This window comes from Serinus canaria, chromosome 1 (genome assembly GCF_022539315.1).
Source record: "Serinus canaria isolate serCan28SL12 chromosome 1, serCan2020, whole genome shotgun sequence".
Lineage (NCBI taxonomy): Eukaryota > Metazoa > Chordata > Aves > Passeriformes > Fringillidae > Serinus > Serinus canaria.
This window is the reverse complement of record NC_066313.1, coordinates 27821364-27835634: the sequence shown is the minus strand read 5'-3', so window position 1 is coordinate 27835634 and position 14271 is coordinate 27821364. Positions and strand designations below refer to the sequence as shown.

The window sequence follows — 14271 nt, the reverse complement described above, 5'->3', positions numbered from 1 at the left end:
ACTCAGAATCATTAGGGCAAGTGTTCCCATCATTTAAGCCCTATCACCACTTCCATATCTGCCTGAACAAGAACAGCCCAGCAGCACTGTCAGAAAAATCCAACATCTAACACACATCTTTGGCAGGTTAAACCTGACCTGTGCCCTCCCATGCTGCTCAAATGGGACTGAGATACTCCCAGGAGACCTTCTATGCTGCAGCAAATGAAGGGATGAGTTTGGGTAACTCTCCAAACCTTTGCAGCATTTAAGCAACCCCGACTTTCCTCCAGAGAGATGCTTAATAATCTTGGTCTCTTGCTGGGCTGTAGTAGCAGGAAATATTCCAACACCAGGCCATTTCTGGGGACAAGGGAGATTGGATCGGATGTTCTTCAACCTCACAGCCCTCCAAGGATTTTTCTTCCTTGTGTCCCTTCTCTTTTTGAGGTAATGTAAATGTTTTGCATCCATATAAACCTATGGAAAGGACTTCATAGAATTCCTAAAATAGAGGAAGTGTCCTTTGCTTGCTATGAACAAGTCACTCCCAAGTTTTGCATGCTACTCCCTAAGACACAATAAGCAATCCCATCGTTCCCCAGGCTCCCCAGGCCACTCACAATTTTATAAATCCCTGTCATATCCTACATCCTCTTTGTCTCCAAGACACTAAAAATCCATGTCTTTGGCAAGGGCAGAAATAGAAAAAAACGTATTGTGGCCATAGGTTAAAGAGAAATACAGGCATAGAAAACAATGCAAGAGGCTGTGACAGCAGTTTTGTTCAGGTATGGAGAGATGGAGGATAAAAACTTTGGATAATGTATCAGCTTCTCTCAGAAAGGAGACAGGTGGGAAGAGAGAATCAATGCAAATTCCACCACCAGGTTCTGTGAGGTATAAAAAGAACTACCCTCAGAAATTCCTCCTGATTTATGTTCCTAGGAAGCTCTATCTCTGTCAGCCCACGGTTTTCCAAGGTTTCCTTTTAACAGGATCTTGCATCAGCCTGGACAAATGTATTTTCCTTAATCAGAGTTTAGTGTTGAAACAGATGACTGAAATATTTGAACTAGGAACATGAAGTTCTAGAAGTACAAGCTGCCATTGCTTGTCCATTATTAATACCTAACACAGCTACCCTTCAGTCACCATCCCTCCCCCTTCCTGCACCCCCAGGAGCCCCCAGCTTTCTACTGCAGCATGACTGCATGTAATGAGACACTTGTTTGCAGCAATAGATGTACACCCTTGAGTGTGTTCTTTGAAAGAGCCTGCAAAACACATTACACTGTGAAATGTTAAGCAGCACATCTGATGACAGCCCTTGCCTATACCAATGGCATGTTTTTGACAAAGAAAATAGAAATTTCAAACTAAACCCTTTTACAAAAACTGGAAATTTTTTTGCTCCACTTATTTATGATGGGATTGGACAGCTTCTGTAATTTTTGACCCTCTCAGTATTTAGAACATTTTCCTTTCCCACAGGAAACATCTCATCCTTCTTTCTTTCACAGGATACAACATGCTTGTAATAAAGCTGTGCACTAATACCAATTTAAAGGCAAACAGAATTTACACACCACCTTGGAGGAGGCCCTGACTTTCGACTTGTACTTCAACATGAAGGAAAATTTCCCTCTGGACAGTGACACTGTGCATATCAGTCCTCCAGGACTCACAAAAAAAAAAAAATCAAGAGATGGAGAAAGAGTACTCCTATTTAGTGTCTCAAGCTATTGCAGCATTTCCAAACCTATGGCTTCTCTTTAATGTCTCTGGAGAGCATCCTGTGTCTTTCAGGAGCTAACATGATGAAGTTGGCAGCTGCTTGGAGAATGAGCATGGTTATTCAGCAAAGCATTGAGCTTCAGTAAACTTTGCATCATGACAGAAATCCCCACTCCTGCAGAGAGGGATTTCAGAAGATCTCACTATTTCTGTTCACAGCATTATTGCTCATCTACATCACAGTCATAACCATCAGCATTGTACTGAAATTCTGGTCTGGCAACAATGAGGTTGTAGAACATTCCAAAGATGAATAAAAGCATTGGTACATAAAAGTTTGGTACATAGCCAGATATTTTAATACAGGTTAGGAGAGAGAAATTAGAAAAGGGAGATGCTGAGCATTCCCACATTTGAACTATTTAACTTGGGAAACAGCGGGGGGCACAGGATCAATTTTCTATCCTCCCTTTTGAAATTATAATGGATGAACTTGATATAGGAAAACACTGTCTTGCATATGATAGAAACAGACATTATTCAAAAAAAAGGAATTTGCTAAAACAAATTTAACAAAGTTAACGACTGGGTTTGCAGGAGTTTTGAAAGGTTTTTTCCCCAAATAAATGCAAAGTATCTTTTTGTCCACTACCTAAAATATGCAACTTTGGGTAAAAATATGCATTTTTAAGAAAGATACCATCAGCACAGAGGAATCTGAAAGAGGTTTGAAGAGTTGTTACTTCTGTTATACAGGTGCTGTGTAAAAGAATGAGACAGACAAACAACTACACATCTTCCAAAGCCAAGAGGTATTTTTAGATTGAAGGCTACCTCACAGAATAATTAAAATAGCTCTCTATCTTAGCAGAGGTTTATGATTAACGTGTATGACATTTGTACAGTCTACCAATGCCTGTTAATGGCCACATTTGGATCTTCAAATTTTCCACCGTATATTTTATATCTGGAGAAAACCTTGGACTAGAGATAAGACCACCACCAAAAACGTATTTCTAGCAGCTCCCACGTCCAGTCAGCCAGTCTGGGTTTGAGATCCAATCAAGACCATGAAGTGCCTGCTGCTTCTCGCCTTTATTGGGGTGGCTGGTGAGTATATCTTCTATTTCTATTTCTCTCATTTAATAGGAAGCTGAGTTTCTGAGCAAAACTGCAAGGTCACCTCTTGTGGGAAAGCCAAGTACTGTTTTGACTTGCACAAGTCAGAGCCCTGCAACTTGCATCTTCTGTCTGCTCATAATGCCTTGTGCCACAAGCTGGGGAATGAACCCTTCCTAGGGATTCCGAAGCCAGCTATGGAGATGTGGCCACAGCTTCAGAAAAAGGCTGCCTCCTCCTTCGGGACTAAGGAGTGGACAGGGAGTAGCTCTGGCCCAGGAAGTCCTAAGGCAATTGCAAAATTTTGGACCCTTGGTGGGTGCTCCAAGAAGATACCACTGCACTGTAGTTTTTCCTTTTTCCCTCAGTCAACCCTTGACTGTTTCAGTAGATGGGAATCAGGGAAAGACACACTCATGATCTGACCCAACAAGAACATTTCTGTGTCCCTATGCTCCCTCAGGGAGTAGCCAGCAGGGCTTTAGTTGCAGATACATGAGGTCCCCATGTAAGTCTGATCCCCTTCTCTGAGGGTGCAGCAAATGCCTGTGCATTAGACCTGCCCAGCAGCACTGCCCTGAGTGTCCATAGAAGGGGAGCCTACAAGTGAGGGGCTTCAGGCAGGCAGTCACAGGGCAGCTTACAGGCCACATGACCTTAGGCCAGCTGTTGACACATGGCACTTCTTGTCCCCCAGTTGCCTTCCCCACCTTTGCTGAAGATGATGATGACAAGATTGTGGGAGGCTACACCTGTGCAAGGAACGCTGTGCCCTATCAGGTGTCCCTGAATTCTGGATATCACTTCTGTGGAGGTTCCCTCATCAGCAGCCAGTGGGTCCTGTCGGCTGCTCACTGCTACAAATCGTGAGTGGAAAAAATACATCTTTCTATAGCCCACTTCTGTCTTCCAGTTCACTTCTAGCAGGAATTCTGAGCTATGAGATAGAAATATATAAGTGCCTCCATTCTCACCAGAGATAGCCAAGGGATGGGTGGATCATTCAGGAAGCCAGGCATCCTGAGGGGCTTTCCACTTCTGCAAATGTTCCTGTGCATGCAGTACATTTTCTGAATTAACAATGGCATAATCAAGCAGAGAGTTGAGGGCTGTGATTTCTTATCAATTGCGTGATTCTTGCTAAAGCATTCTCCCTGGAGAACAGGAAGAGGATCAAGGTCTGGCTGGAGCCAGTGGCCTTGTCCCAGAATATTTGTATCCAATGATGCTCTATATTCAACTGCTGTCATGTATTTACAAACCCACATTCCCATGGGTGGGATTCACCACCCATGCGTAGAGTGGGTTAAGATCTCAGGGTGGATCCCCAGGGCTCCCTGCAGGACAAGAAAGATCCCCTGCCCCAGGAGTTTCTGTGGCAGTGATGTTGGAGCGAGTGCACTCAATGACAGGGAGGTTTCTGTCAGCCTGCCCGTAGCACTATAGGATACGCTCTGCCTTCTCTTTTCCAGTCGCATCCAAGTGCGGCTCGGGAAACACAACCTGGAGCTCTCTGAATCCACACAGCAGTATATCAACTCTGCTAAAGTCATCCGCCACTCTGGCTTCAACACCTACACCCTGAACAATGACATCATGCTCATCAAGCTGGCCACCCCAGCCACGCTCAGCAGTGCTGTCCAAACCATTCCTCTGCCTACCAGCTGCGTGGCCGCCGGAACCACCTGCCTGATCTCCGGCTGGGGCAACACTCTCAGCGATGGCAGTGAGTACTCTGGGGGAATGTACAGACCCTCGTGGGCCCAGGACAGTCTCTGAGACCTGGCCATGTTTCCAAAACAGGACAGGCTAAACCACAGGGAAGTGCTGGGGGACAGCTTTTTTGAGTGATGCGTCAGTGTAGGTTGGCACAGTAATGCCAACAGAGTTGTCAGCTTTCTGAGATTGAGGGTGAAGTCTGGGACTGTGGATTTTGAATTCCTACCAGAGATCTCTGTTCTCTCACACCGATGGTCAGAGATGTATATGGCCAGTGGTGTCTATTCCACGGATGACATCTAAACCTTCACCAGAGGAAAGGATGGTTTTCCTGAGGTTCAGGTTTCTTCCAGTGTATGTATCACATGAGTGGCCCCTCCCTTGCCAATTGATGAACTGCCAGGTACCAGAAAAGTTAAGGCTTCTGCAGTGTAGAGTGGTGGGCCCATGGGTAGAATTTGTTCCATCTCTACAGAAGGGACCCATGCTGTGCTTACAGTGGACAGGAAGCAGGATGGCTGCTAGAACAGAGTGTCCAGCATCTGCTTTTCTGCTAAGGTCTTCTCCAAGCTCTGAAAAGGACTCGGCAATGCCATCAACCATCTCTCCCTATTTCTTTGCAGCTAACTACCCCGAACAACTGCAGTGTCTGAAGGCTCCAGTCCTCTCTGCCAAGCAGTGCTCTGCTGCCTACCCTGGGAAAATCACCAACAACATGATGTGTGTAGGATTCGTGGAGGGAGGAAAAGACTCCTGCCAGGTAACTCATCTGCCTCTCCTTTCCCTGTCATTTCTCTCCCACCTTTTCCCAGCTGAAGAGGCCTTCACATTACAGAGTCAGCTAGACTCACTGCACTGGTAAATCTGAGTTTTTGAATGACAGCAGAGGCTTCAGGCACACCTATCCTGAAGGTCTGCCAAGTACCGCATCTGTGAAAAGCAGGCAGCTGACTCATCCTTAGCTGTGGTGCCCTTGGAGCTAGAGTCAGGCACGGGAGCATCAGGTGGAGAGTGTCAGTCAGGAACAGCCTTTGTAGAACTTTTGTGCAGACTACTCCCAGCAGGGCTTCCTCCAGGGTCAGTGATCTCAGGGATCTCTGGCTCATTGCTTAAGCTGATGCCATTTGCTGAATATCCATACCCTTTGTGTGCACAGGGAGATTCTGGCGGTCCCGTGGTCTGCAATGGAGAGCTCCAGGGCATTGTCTCCTGGGGTTATGGATGTGCCCAGCAGGGCCTTCCCGGAGTTTACACCAAGGTTTGCAACTACGTCTCCTGGATCCAGTCCACCATCGCCTCCAACTGAGATGCTCACTTGGCGTGACCTGTATTTTCTCATCATCATTTCTGTTCTTTTGGGTCTGGACAAGCAAAAATTGTGAGAAATTATTAAAGACTTTCAGGCACCCCTACTTTGTGTGCTGTTTCTCTGGGAACTTCAATCGCCTGTAATATGGAGCAGATACATAGTTTACCATGTACCTGCTCCCTATTACAGGCTACACAGAAACACAGAAGGAAGTATTTATTATTTCCAGTGCTTTTAGAACTGGAAGCATCTTGGAAAACTTTAAATACTTGTTTTTAAAAGTCTTTAAGTCAGTTATTTTTAGTTATTTCTGAAGCCTTTCATTTATGAGAGTTACTCCGCATTTCTCACTTTGAAAAGACCATCTCAGGCTTCTGCTGCCTACTTCTGAACCTCTCCTGTCGACTTTGGAGGATTCCCCTTGCTTCTAGACACGAGGGCTGCTCTGAATCATCTGCACGTTATTACCCTCAATGCAAAGGACAGCATAGGGTTTCAGAAGAATCTGATGCTCATCCAAATTTTTATAATCCATCAAGAACAGAAGCTTGAAATTCCTTGCTGGAGTGTGAAGCAAAGGCTTGGTCAGGGGAGTTGCAGCTCATGCCATAGCCCTGAGGACATGGAGGTGCTGTCTGGTGTCTAAGTCCTTGTGGTTAAAGCCCAGTCAGCTCCTGGGTGTGACAGGCACTCCCTCAATACCCTTCCCCTGGTGGGATGGGAAAACTGTACAACTGACAGACTGAGATCCAAACAGAGCAATAACAGGAGTAAATAACAAGGAAAAGAGAGAGAAATGAAACTCAAGTAAATCCATGGTTGCACAATACTGTCACTCAGCACCCACTTACCTGGTGCCCAGCCCATCCTTGAGCAGTGACAGGCAGCAGCTGGCCAGCTCCCCTCCGTTTCCATGCTGAGCATCAGGCTGAATGGGAGCAAATATCCTTTTAGCCAGTTTGGGTCTGCTGTCCTGAAAACGCTCCCTTCCAGCTGCTTGTGCAGTGCTCTCTGGCAGAGCATGAGACATTGTAAGATCCAGGATTTGGGGTAAGCAGTGCTTAATTGCCACTGAAATTTGTTGGCACCATTAATCTCATAGTAAATTCAGAACACAGCACTGTGCCACAGTCTCCACTGGTTGATCCTGTCTCCAGCTTAGCACTTGCACACAGATTTCCTCAGGATCTCCACTGAAATTTCTCCTTCAGTAAAACACTGAATTGGGGGATACCTCATGAGCCTTCTCCTTCCCTTTCTTATGAGGCAGAAGTTCCACCAGAGATCCTCACCCATTTCCACTTGTTTCTCCTTCCCTATTGTCAGGCAGATCTCTAGGAACAGGAAGGAGAAGGATGAGGGAAATGTGCTGCCAGCAGATCTCATCAGAATGGCCTGTCACTCCTTCCCTGTGTCTCTTTCACCCTTTGACACAGTGCCAGATGTTATTTATCCCTGTGCTCATCGGGTTCCCCAGCTATCCCATGCAGATTTTGTCCCATGCAGCAGAGGACACATGGATTTTCTTCAGAGCAGAAACACCTGAGGCTGCAGTGCAGAGGCTGCGGTGGCCTGGGTCTCCTCAGCCTGTGAGCAGAGCAGCACAGAGGTGTCCCTGGCAGAGCGTGAGTGAAGGCAATTGCACGGTACAGCTGCTTTCCAGCCCCCAGTGCTCCCACTGCCTGAATCCCAGGGGCAGCCTCCACACCCCACTGGAGGACAGGCCCAGTCCTGCCAGGAGAGCAAATCTCCTTTTAGAGGCCATTTCTCAGGGCAGAGGGGGACAATGACTCAGATGCTCTCTGTCCCTGAGCAATCCCTGAATGTGCCAAATGAAGTGTGTTTCTGAATTCCAACCCCCAGAAGCCCTCGTGCCACAGGCAGCACCAGTCTGACCCAGCCTGGAGGCCCCAGCAGGGCCCCAGGTGCCAGGGAGAAGCCATCTCTGGAGATACTCAGCCTATTTCCTGTCACCAAGGAGAGGTCACCCTGATCCCCATCCCAGCTCCTTGTCACCCTCACGGCTGTCCCTGTGGGCCACAGTCGATCCCTTCTCTCTTCCCATGCCAGGGCACTGACTGTCCCTCAGCTCCCCACAGGTATTTACCTTCCTCTCCTGCCGCTCTCACTGCATCGCCCGTGAGGGCCCTCCCAGCTCTGAGTGCTCGGGCTGCTCTGGTGCCTTTTGGGGTCCTGCCTCCCTCTCATGGATGGCATTTGCTGTGCTCACAGGGCTGCAGAGAGAAGAGCTGTCACACAGCCGGCTGGGACATGGGGTGGTCAGGCAGGGACTGAAGCAGCCATGTCTGGGGAAGACAGGGAGAGGGCATGGGAACATTCAAGGCACCTCGATGTGGCCTTTGTCCCTCATTCCTCCATCTCCCAAGGCCTTCAGAAGCAGGAGGGGAGCAGCCAGCATTCCTCTGCCTTGCACTCACTCACACTCCCCTGAAAGCTCAGCACAGTCCTGTCCTTCCAACCCCATCCTTCCTTCCACACCCACCCATGCCCAGCCTGCGCCTTCCAGCTGCTGCATCTCTGCAGGGTTTCTGCTTTCCTGCAGAAACAAAGTTTGTGCTGACACAGAGTTTGTGTCACTCCCCAGGGTTCCCAGCCAGCCAATGCCTTCTCTCATTTCTTGGCCAGCCCCATCCCGAGGTGTCTCACCCTCACTCACTGCTCCCTCTGCACACACCTTTGGGCAGCTCCAAGAGGCAGGTTGCTGAGAGGGTAGGGGCCTTTCCCCACATGGTTCCCTGCTGTTTCGTGGTGGCCATGCTGGCCCCTCTGGGTAAGTGAACTCAGCCCAGCCCTGAGCACCTCCACTGATCCCACTGCTGCTCTCCCAGCTGTGTAGCCAGTTCCTGGCAGTGTTTCATTCTGCAGAGCTTTCTGCACTGAGGATAAGCAGTGAATGTGGTGGGAATGGGAATCCCTGAAATCTGCTGCAGTGGCCATCCATTTGACATTCTTTGTGCAGCCCATCGATGGTTCCTGGGTTTGGACTCAAACTGGCCAGGAATGCATCTTGACTAATGAGGAGATATTGGAAATTCACCTGCTGATCTGAAGAGCTGTCCCATGCCTTGAACTGCCTCCCTGGTTTTGCTATGTCTTCTTACCCTTTTCCTACTAACCCAGAGCGCCTAGGTCAAATTTTTCTAATTTTTCCCTCCTCCTCACTGCTCCTTCTTTTCCTTTGCAGTGTTAGCCCTGGAACAGTCTCCACACATGGTGATAAAAGAAGGCCAATCTGTGAATCTGGAATGTTCCAAGAAGAAATCCTCCAGCACAGCTATGTACTGGTTCATTCTGCCTTCAGAGAAGAATTCCAGTCTGACCCTACTGGCTTCTGCAGTACAAGGTGGTACCGGAGTGGTGGAGAAGGGTTTTGAGAGCCATTTCAAGAGCAGCAATATCCAAGGAGACAGTATCACCCTCTCAATAGAACATGCCTTTCTCAATGACTCTGGCACATACTACTGTGCTGAGGGTGAGCACAGTGATGAGACTGCTGAGGGAGCTGAGCACAAACTTGTCCCAGCACAAACAGGACCTGCTTTACACCTTGTGGGTACTGCACGAGGCAGGGTGATCACTTCTCACTCATTAGCTGCTCTGCTTCCTAGCCTTGCCTTTCTCCTCTTCTCAGATGCTGGCTGTGTATTTGTACTGCCTTCTCTCCATGCCACTCCAGGCCTCCCTCTGCATTTAACTCCTATTTGCAATACACTTGCGTCTGTTAGCTCCTCTTCTCTGTCTCCTTTCCCTTCCTCACCTTCTTCTTTCTGTCTTCAATCTGCACTCCACTGACTTCCACTTAGTTAACTCCAGTCAACCCTGCTCATAATTCTCACTGTGAAAAGGAAGGAGTGCTTGTGTGGGAAGTTCTTGCTGCACCTGTACATAAAGGCAAGTCCTGGCAGGTGTGGAAGTTGCCGGCACCATGAGGGAGCTGCCCACATGCTCCTCTGTTACAATGCCTTTTCTGTGGTTGTTCTGTTGCCAAGGAATATGAATAGCAGAGCACAAGCCTGTGCTAACTCAGGTAAAGTGTTATGTGGATCCCTAACTCCTCCATGTAGAGTGGTGTCTGGGGCAGGAAACACCTGCCTTCCAGCCCTTGATCCACATACACTTTATCCTTACCAAAAACATTCTAAAATCACAAGTTATGTTTATGAGCTTTGCAGCTAATAGAGATTTCCAAGAGGTTACAGTGTTCTGTTCATCAGTGATTCTGATGAAGGGGTAGAGATTATACTCATGAACTTCACTGATAACAGCAAGTTAGGAGGAATTGCTGATAGCCCACAGTGCTGTGCAGCCCTTCAGATGGGCCTTGACAGGTTGGAGGGTCGGACAGAGAGAAACCTCCTGAAATTCAGCAAAGGCAATTGCAGGATTTTACATTACTGGAAAAATATCCCATTGTACCAGCACAGGCTGGGGGCTGACCTGCTGGTTAGCAGCACTTCAGAGAATAGGGGAGTCCTGGTAGACAAGAAACTTTCCATGAGCCAGCAATTCCTGGTGGCCAAGAAGCCAATTGTGTCCTGGAATGCATTAGGAAGAACATTACCAGCAGGGCAAGGGAGGCGAGACTCCACTAAGCCCTGGTGAGGCAAATCTGCTGTGTTTGGTCCATTTCTGGGCTCCTTGGTACAAAAGAGACATGGAGTTCCTGGAGAATGTCCAGGAGAGAAGAAAGATGATTAGTACAGTGGAGCACCTGTTTTGTGCACAAGTTCTGAGGTAGCTGGTCCTGTTCTGCCTTAAGAAGAAATAACTACGTGGCCGCGTCATCAATGTCTACAGGTATCTGAAGGGAGAGTTCCAAGAGGTGGATCCAGATTCTTCACTGTGATGCCAAGCAGAAAGACAGGAGGAAAAGGGCAGAAAATGGTGCACAAAAAGTTTCACCTGAATCTAAGCTCAGAGCTTTGCAATGTGAGTGACTGTGCACTGGAACAGAGTGCCCAAAGAAGCTGTGGAGTATATTGGGAGATATACCAGGACCATTTGAAAAGAATTGTGTTCCATGTGCTCTGGGATGACTCTGCTTCTGCAGGGAGGTTGGAGCAGTGACCCCCTGTTGGGGTTTCTCTTTCTAGTTGGTTAGAGTGACTTTGAGAAAAGTTTGAAAGTTTCTTTTTTTAGCTTGGTGTTTGAAGAAGGAGTTAGGGCTCTTCATTTTTTTGGTTTTAAGGTTGTTTATTGTATCTTATTTATAAAATTTTTCTCTTTGTTTAGTCAAGATTTGTTCGGCAGGACAGTCAGAGGTACTCTGCCCACTTTCAGGGCGGTGTTATTTTTATATATTATAAACTATGTGTACAATATTTACAATTATTTTCTAATATTTATTATCTACATTAGACAGTGAGTTTCTACTTTAGGCTAATTTAAAAGTGTTAACATTACTAGACAAGATGGAGGTAGAGAAGAAGAAGAAAGGCTAGACACACTTAAATTTCTCCATCTTGTCACTAGAAATCTTTATACTAAAAATTTTTAAATTTACATTTACACTTTGTGAGTACTTTATTTTTATATTATTTAAACTGCTGTGGCTTTTATCTCTTTATGTAAAGGTGTTAAGTTGTTTTATGGTTCGTACTCGAACTCGCTGGTGTTCTGGGCTGTGTTTTTGAGCTCTCTGGCAAGGGTCTTAGGAAACTCTAGACTCTCATAGGTATGTCTTGAATTCTGACAACACCCTTGAGGTCCCTTCTTAGCTGACCCATCCCATGACTCTGTCCTGCACGACACAAACCCGTGCACAGCACAGGCCTGCAAAGAACTCCAGGTGGTTCCCACCCTGCAGATTCCCATGCTAATGTCCAAGCATCCCAGGACCTAAACACAGGGCCCCAGGGCTCCACATAGCAGCCATGCCTGTTCACCATCACTAACTCCTCCAATACTGTGTCTTCTGCAAGGCTCCCCATGCACTGCGCTGCCCTCTGCTCACTCCAGGGAACTGGAGACCCTTTGCATGGACACATCAGGCACAGCCTCCTCTCTGCTGGAGTGCTGCTACTGCTGGTGGGAGGATTTAGGGTTTCAACAAGGAGGCCAATCTCTTGGGTCTTTTCTCCTGGTTCTTTTGAAGAATCTCGTATTTTTCCAGAATCTTCTCTAGGCAGCTTGGGGAAATGAATGCAGTGGGACACACACAGATCTGCAGCAGAGGATTTGGGAGGAGCTGGAGGCATTGCTGGTATCCTCTGCTGACAGGACACAGAGGAACATCTTCAGTGCAAAGCCCTTCAGAGCCCTGAGCAGTGGGATCACTTGATGTCCTGTATGGGCCAACCTCACACTGCTGTGCACACAGCACAGCACAGATGTGCAGAGTCTGTCAGACCTCTGTACCCAAACTCAGTGCACACAAAGTACGAGTGTCTCTTCCTGCCTACAGGGACTTCTCACTGCATAGGCATGAAATAGGTTGTGTGGACACAGAGAAAAGTGGACATGATTTTCCGCAGCTTCGTCCATTTTCGTCCTGGGGCTCTTTTTCAGAGTGTAGCAATAAATAGGCAGGGAGAGTATCTCTTCTTCTGTGGCTTGAATAAAGTCAGTGTGTATCAGCACATCCTGCGTGGCACAAAATTCTCCGCAGAAATCTCTGCGAGGCGTAGTCTCTCAGGGGGCATTCCATGTGCAGAAGAAAAGGCAACCTATTCCCTCCTTGCGATCCCCCTCTGGAGTTAGAGAAGAACACCTGCAGAAGTATTCTCTGCCAGGCTCCAAGAGACACCTGCTCTGCAGGTCAGCAGTTTCTCCCATACCTGGACAACACTTCAGACCTGAGTGGGAGAAGCAGGGAATGCACTTTGCAGCTTGCAGGGTTGGGAATCTGTGAGTCTGAGGGAGGCTAGAGAGGAGAGAAACTGCAGGACACAGACACAAATAATCAGTCCTGAGATCTCCTCGTCTTTCCATCAATCTCTCCCATTTTGTGCATTCCTGTGCATGCACTCAGGCTGCCACACAGCCCCATCCTGCTCCATGATATATCTGAACTATGGCACCTACTGAAGTCCCACCTACTCTTGCACACCCACGCTCACACACAGCAGGAAGCCAGAGGAGCAGAGTACAAGCACCTCATGACTGCCTGCAGGTGTCCTTCCCCACCGTTCCTGGACAGCCAACAGCCTTTGTGACATTTCAGACTCCTGCTCACTCCCCCGCCCACCCACCGAGAGACGTATCTCTTCCTCTCCAGCTCTCCTCTTTCCACACCTCTGTGTCTGTGCTGTCACCAGGGGCAGGTGGCTGCAAGGAGGGGGCCTTTCTCCATGGATTCCCACCGGTTCCTTGTGGCCATGCTGCTCCCTGTGGGTAAGTGGGCTTCCCTTCCTCTTCAGCAGCTGCACTGGAGCTGCTGCTGCATCCTCAGCTGCGCTCCCCATTGCTGGCAGTGCCCTTCCCAAATGCTTCCAGGGTGGGGCTTGGCAATGGACCAGGTGAACTTTTCCACCACCTTATGTATCACAAAACTCTGCAAAGCAAGAGATCTGCTTTTTCCTGCCCCATTTTAATACTTCACTTGAGAGTACCAAAGTCATTCTTTCTCAAAACAGATTTACTATGGTATTTGAAGCTGGTTGGTTTGGGTTCTTTGGATCCCATCTGCCTTTTTCAGAGAAGCAGGGCACTGTCCCATAGCTCTCTGATATCCTGGTGGCATTCCATCCCATGGCCTACTTCGAGGATGTGTATTTTTGTCCTCTTCAATGCATTTCACTTCCCACCTTTCATCTCCTTTCTCTCCAGGCTGGGCCCTTCAGCAATCACCCGATACACTTGCCCAGGTGGGAAACACTGTCACTCTGGAATGTTCTGGACTGGGGAATGTAGTCAAGACCATGTCCTGGTATAAGTTACCCATGGAGAAGAATGCCAGTCTGCAGCTGGTTGTATATTCATTGGAAGGTGGCAAAGCAGATATTGAGAAGGAATTCAAAAATCGCTTCCAGAGTAATGGGACTAAGAACAACCATTTATCTGTGAAGATACAGCATGCCCTACTCAATGACTCAGGCACATATTTCTGTGCTGAACAAGATCCACAGTGAGTCAAAGGCTGGTGCAGCACAGCACAAACCTTTCCAGGCAAACAGGGATGTGCCACCAGCACACACTGAGCCCTGTTTTGACAGAACCCTTTTTTCTGCCCTCCAGCTCTTTAGGAAGGTCTATGTCTGTCTGTCCATCTGCATGTCTTCAGCATGGTCTCCGTCTGCTTTTCTGTTCTTTCCCATCTCTGAATCACCTTCTCACTCTGGTTTCTTCTTGTCCTCACTGTCTCCACTTATTCTGTGCCATTCACTGACAGCTTTGCACCTTCCTCCTTCCAAGTCTTTCTGTCTGTCCCCTTGTCCTTTCCCTTCTGT

The 14271-nt window shown here is 47.8% G+C and overlaps 2 protein-coding genes and 1 gene segment (V, D, J or C); all 3 read left to right on the top strand.

Annotated features, from left to right (window-relative positions):
• Positions 1 to 2212: 2212 nt before the first annotated feature.
• On the top strand, positions 2213 to 5879 carry LOC103812478 (trypsin I-P1-like). Its single transcript, XM_050972703.1, has 5 exons — positions 2213 to 2826; positions 3533 to 3701; positions 4308 to 4561; positions 5178 to 5314; positions 5711 to 5879. The coding sequence occupies exons 1-5, from the start codon at positions 2787 to 2789 to the stop codon at positions 5858 to 5860; spliced, it is 750 nt and encodes a 249-aa protein (XP_050828660.1). The 5' UTR covers positions 2213 to 2786; the 3' UTR covers positions 5861 to 5879.
• A 2357-nt stretch (positions 5880 to 8236) lies between these two features.
• LOC127059359 (uncharacterized) lies at positions 8237 to 11726 on the top strand. The gene is made up of 3 exons (XM_050971974.1): positions 8237 to 8654; positions 9069 to 9437; positions 11602 to 11726. Exons 1-3 carry the CDS (start codon positions 8369 to 8371, stop codon positions 11724 to 11726), a joined length of 780 nt encoding a protein of 259 aa, XP_050827931.1. The 5' UTR covers positions 8237 to 8368.
• Positions 11727 to 12811: 1085 nt separating this feature from the next.
• On the top strand, positions 12812 to 13985 carry LOC108961346 (T cell receptor beta variable 30-like). The segment is given in 2 exon segments: positions 12812 to 13216; positions 13652 to 13985. Coding segments are annotated over 2 exon segments (345 nt in total).
• The last annotated feature ends 286 nt before the right edge of the window (positions 13986 to 14271 follow it).